Here is a 4,754-nt window from a genome sequence, read left to right as displayed (position 1 = left end):
ACTCATAAATTATCGATTAATTACTATCTGCTGATCAGTTAAATCCTCTTAGCCATGGAGCTACCTCGCTCCGTGATGAATGCCATGCACAGTAATTGTAGGGCACTTTGTCAACATTTCATCAGTGGTACTTATTAACGTGGCGTTGATGTGTGATAGCCAATCCCCACACCATCAGTCATGCGTGAGCAGCTGGGGCGCACTCGGACACTATTGCTCTTTTTCACATTAGCCAGTCCCTGGGCTTTCAGGCCAGGCACGAAATGAAGCTCACTTTTCACTAAATGGACACTATGTCTCTCCGGTTCAATCCAATTTTAGTCCCTGTCTAGTTAAACACTCACAGCCCTTTGAGCTTCCGTCTGGAACAGGTTCTCCCAATCCTGCAGATCCGTTCCTTAGCCGTTTTCAGATCTTGCCCAGTGGGCGTGAAATTCCAACAGACTTGTCCGTGATCGGACGTCCTGGTGTGTGTGTGTGTGTGTGTGTGTGAGAGAGAGAGAGAGAGAGTTTTAAATTCTTATACACAGTTTTTGACCCAGAGAAAACAGCAATGATCTTCAGTTTTTCTTTGGCTTACTGAATATTTCTGGAGATTAGTCTCCTGTTTAAAGCTCCATCAGTAGAAGCTTATTTTGTGTTAGGAAAACAGATGTCATGGTTTCTTCTCTCTTTTCAGCCTCTACGGTAGACACATGCAGGCAAACCCAGAACCACCAAAGAAGAATAATGACAAATCGAAAAAGATCAGCCGGAAACCCCTGACAGCCAAGAACAAATAAGCGGTTGGCATGAACTGGACTTCTGAACCCTTCTCTCAGTAACACTTCTGTCTTCTGTTCGCTGTCTCACAAATAAATACAATGTGTGTATGGCTTTTTTTTTTTTTTTCACTTTCTTTTTCTAGTGCTTACCACCCCACCTTTTAAATTCTTTTGGTAGGTAGTGGATTGTTATAAGGTCTTAAAACCAGTTCTATTTGTTTCCTTAAAATTGCCAAAGACAGGAAACAAAGCCCTAATTCAACTGCAAATTCCCAGGTTCCAGCTCCTTGAAAAGCATTGCAAGTTTGCGTATTATTAAAAGAATAATTAAAATCATGTAACCATTTAAATGTCACAGTTAACACTTTTTACTCTTTTTGTTTATTCACGTACCTCATTATTTCACTTTATTAAAAATCTTCCTTCACCACCGAGATATGATGTTAATTTAACTTACAAATGATTTTAATAAAATCTTGAACTTGTATTACATGTTGCTTCTTGACTAGAATAGAGAACAGTCTGATCTTGGGGTATACACTTTTTCTTAACTTTTTTCCCCCCAAACTGTCCAATTTTATTGGCTGTAGAAGATAAAGTCTGAAACTTTCCATGAAAGAAATGCAAAATAAAATCAGTGTTAGTTTCTTCTTACATCAATTTGTCACGGTGTTTTTTTTTTTTCTTTGAAGACAGTCTCTAAATTAGGAAGGAGCAGAAAAACAAATCTCTAGGAGATTCTGCCAAAGGATTTTGGAAAGCAGCATTCCTTCGCTTAAGAAATAGTAACTTCTGCCAGTGGCTGGTTAGACGAGAGCTTGAAATGGGGAGAGAAAAAAACTCAAAGAGGTTTTTTGTCACTGCAGAAAATCTGCTCATAAGCATTCTCCTAAGAGACTTTGATGCCAAAGAAATTGTGTAAACGTGCAAACTCTACGCCACACCCAGTGTGGAAACCGCAATTGCAGAGTCGTTAAACAACCATCGGTTTAACATCTGTGATAGGCAGCTTTCCTTCTTATCAACAGTGATGTGCATGGAAATGAAAACAAATCCAAGCAGAAGTTTTATGCCAAGAGGAATGCCTCACAACCAAAGGTGTGTAAAGATCCAACATACTCTCTTATGGACCATGGGAGAGGGACCTGCCTCTCTCCTCTGAGTCATCTCTTCAGTTTTCCAGTTTGTTTCCCAGGACCAGGACCACTGGGACATGTAAAAAGACAGAATCAAAATTAAACAAAAAGTCTGGAGTTAATTAGGAAATGGACCTTGCGTGTCAATCCAAAAGAGCAAGGTCTAAAGTTCTTGCTTCTGGAACTTTGTTCCTAGTAGAACATTAGCTGTGGGAAGAGGAATCCCCCAGTGCCATCATCTGTTTGAGGGTAGAGTCGATATAATTTTTATCAGTGCAGTGGTTACCTCAGCCTGAACTTTTTAAATCAATTTTTTAGCTTGTGAAATTTCAGGAGGAAGAACAATGTCTTTACTGTGGTTGATTGGAAAGACTTAACCTAAACTAGCAACAAAGCATTAGTAAAAATATAAGGGCTCTTCTAAGTAATTTTTCTTTCAGAAGATGAACACAAGATAGAAACATGGGCAATACACTTAAATTCACAGGGAGGAAATACCTGCAAGAAACAGAAAAAAACCAAAGGCTTACTAGTAATCAAAAAAATACAAATCAATGCAAAAATAAGTGTAACAATGAGAAATATGCAAATATTTTAAGGCAGTATTAAATGCTACAGAAATAATATGAAATGAACATTCTTATACACACACACTAACAAAAATTTCTCTCTAGAAAGGTAGTAGGAGTTTGACAATATGTAGCAAAACAAAATTATGTACTTGGGCCCAGAATTTTTATTTCTAGGAATTTATCCTGAGGAAATGATCACACATGCACACAGAGTTATGCTTGAAAATTGTCCTTATAGCACTGTATACACAATGAAAACTTTGGGAAAATGCCCACCAATGGATGAATGCTTTAATGAACTGTGGGGTATCCACATTATAGACTTTCATGAAGACATTAAAAATTGTTAAACAATATCTAAAGACAAAGGGAGATAATCTAAAATGCCCACCAATGGACGAATGCTTTAATGAACTGTGGGGTATCCACATGATAGACTTTCATGAAGACATTAAAAATTGTTAAACAATATCTAAAGACAAAGGGAGATAATCATATCATCTGGTTAAGCAGCAAAAGCGAGATTTTAAAAGCTAATTGCATAAGAATGGTCCAGTTATTTAAAAAGGAAATTGTGTTTGTAATATGTATGCATAAAAAAATTGAGATGGATCACAGTTTTAAGGCTGATAAATTATCTCTGTACAGTGGACTAGGTTTTTAAATTTTTTTCTTATACTTATTCTGTACTTGAAATTTTCTATAATGAACATGTATACTTTTGTAATAAAAAATATTAAATACATATTTTTCCAACATGAAATTGGTATATTATGGTATATTATGCAATCCAGAAAATATGATCATAAATTTAAATTCAAACCGTAATATAAAATGTCAAGGTGTTTTTTTTGGGGGGAGGGGGTTGTTTTTTCCTTTTCTTTTGGTACCAGAATGGGTTTCATTTTTTCGTATACTGTTTTTGTTTACTTGATGGTTGGATTAATGAAATAATCCGCAATTCAAAAAGCAGCTTTTTAACAAAGATAATCTGACCTTTTTAGCCCACTGGTAAGATCAGTTATTGTCTTGGATGCCCCGCAGTCTCCCAAGTGCTCAGATTCTCCACGGGAACCCGTGGGTATCTTTTTCCCTGTGTGTAACATCTTTCCCACGGTTTCTTCTCTCTATGTAAAATGCTGCCTTTGCCCACATGGCAGAATATCTTATATACAAAATACTTTTGTGTACATAATCACATTTAGTTTTTGCAACAACCTTGTTAGATAGGCAGGGCAAGTTACTTGAGAATAAATTGTATAATGGTTATTAGATCTAGGTGAGAAGTGCTTTATTTGCTAGAAGTTATATGTTCTGTTCATCGTAAGTCTATTGATTTTTTTTTTTTTTTTCCAGTTAAGGTAGGAGGAAGGAGAAAAGGTTGGGGGATGGGGTTGGAGAGAAAGGTTCATGATTAAAGAGATTTTCCTTCTTTTTTGCTGCAGGATTGCTCAGAGACTTAAAATGTGCGTTTTGAATCTGTGAGAAAGAGCTGTGATATCCAGGGGCATTTGGCCACAGAACTACTTCTTCACTAAGCTTTATATCTCCCTTGTGATTTATGGAACCAATGCTGGAAAATACTCTATAGAATCAAGCAACTGGCCCAGAGTGACACGAGGTTTACTCTTTGGAATAGAAGCTGCTCAGACACCACTTAGCATAGGTGAATACTCACATTGAAAAGGTGGAATAGATATAGAACAAAAATCGTATGAATTCAGAAAGAACTGGGTTGTCTCACTTATTGCATCAGTATTACTTGCCGAAAATATTCGAACAGAAAAGATGTTGACCCTAACTTTTTATATGTTTGTGCTTCTACTTCCATGTATTATGTACTCAATACTTGTTTGTTGCATTGAATTGCAGAGTTAAGCATCTAACAGTTAAGTTTCTAACAGAGCTTCACAGTTATAATATCTCATATGTACACTGGTAGAAAATCCTCTAGACTCTATGTTCAAACTAACCAGAACTTATGAATTCTCACCATGTCCCACGCCGGTGTAGTTCACCCTCACCTCTCACCTGGATTATTGCAACAGCCTCCAGTGGGGCTCTTGCATTCGCTCTTGGCTTCTCACAATCTCTGTTCCGTGGAGTGATCCTTTAAACACTGATAACAGATCAGGATGCACTTCTGCTCAGTCTCCCAGTGGTGTCTCCTGTCTCCTTTCACTCAGAGTAAAAGCCCAGGTTACTGTGGTCTGGAGTCTGGAATCCTGCACGATCTGCCTTCCGCTCACCTCCTGCTGCTCCTCCCCCCCCCCCCCCCCCCC

At 37.7% G+C, this 4,754-nt stretch overlaps 1 protein-coding gene across 1 annotated transcript in view; it reads left to right on the top strand.

Annotated features, from left to right (window-relative positions):
* Window positions 1–1,420, top strand: part of RSU1 (Ras suppressor protein 1) — a 194,108-nt gene extending 192,688 nt beyond the window's left edge. Inside the window, exon 9 of the mRNA XM_008567727.1 lies at window positions 680–1,420. Within this exon, the coding sequence (XP_008565949.1) occupies window positions 680–782 (103 nt within the window). The 3' untranslated portion in view covers window positions 783–1,420. The remainder of the gene's footprint in view (window positions 1–679) is intronic.
* The last annotated feature ends 3,334 nt before the right edge of the window (window positions 1,421–4,754 follow it).

The sequence above is a fragment of the Galeopterus variegatus genome, unplaced genomic scaffold, assembly GCF_000696425.1.
Source record: "Galeopterus variegatus unplaced genomic scaffold, G_variegatus-3.0.2 Scaffold339, whole genome shotgun sequence".
NCBI classification, from domain to species: Eukaryota; Metazoa; Chordata; class Mammalia; order Dermoptera; family Cynocephalidae; genus Galeopterus; species Galeopterus variegatus.
This window is presented reverse-complemented; position numbering and strand designations above follow the sequence as displayed.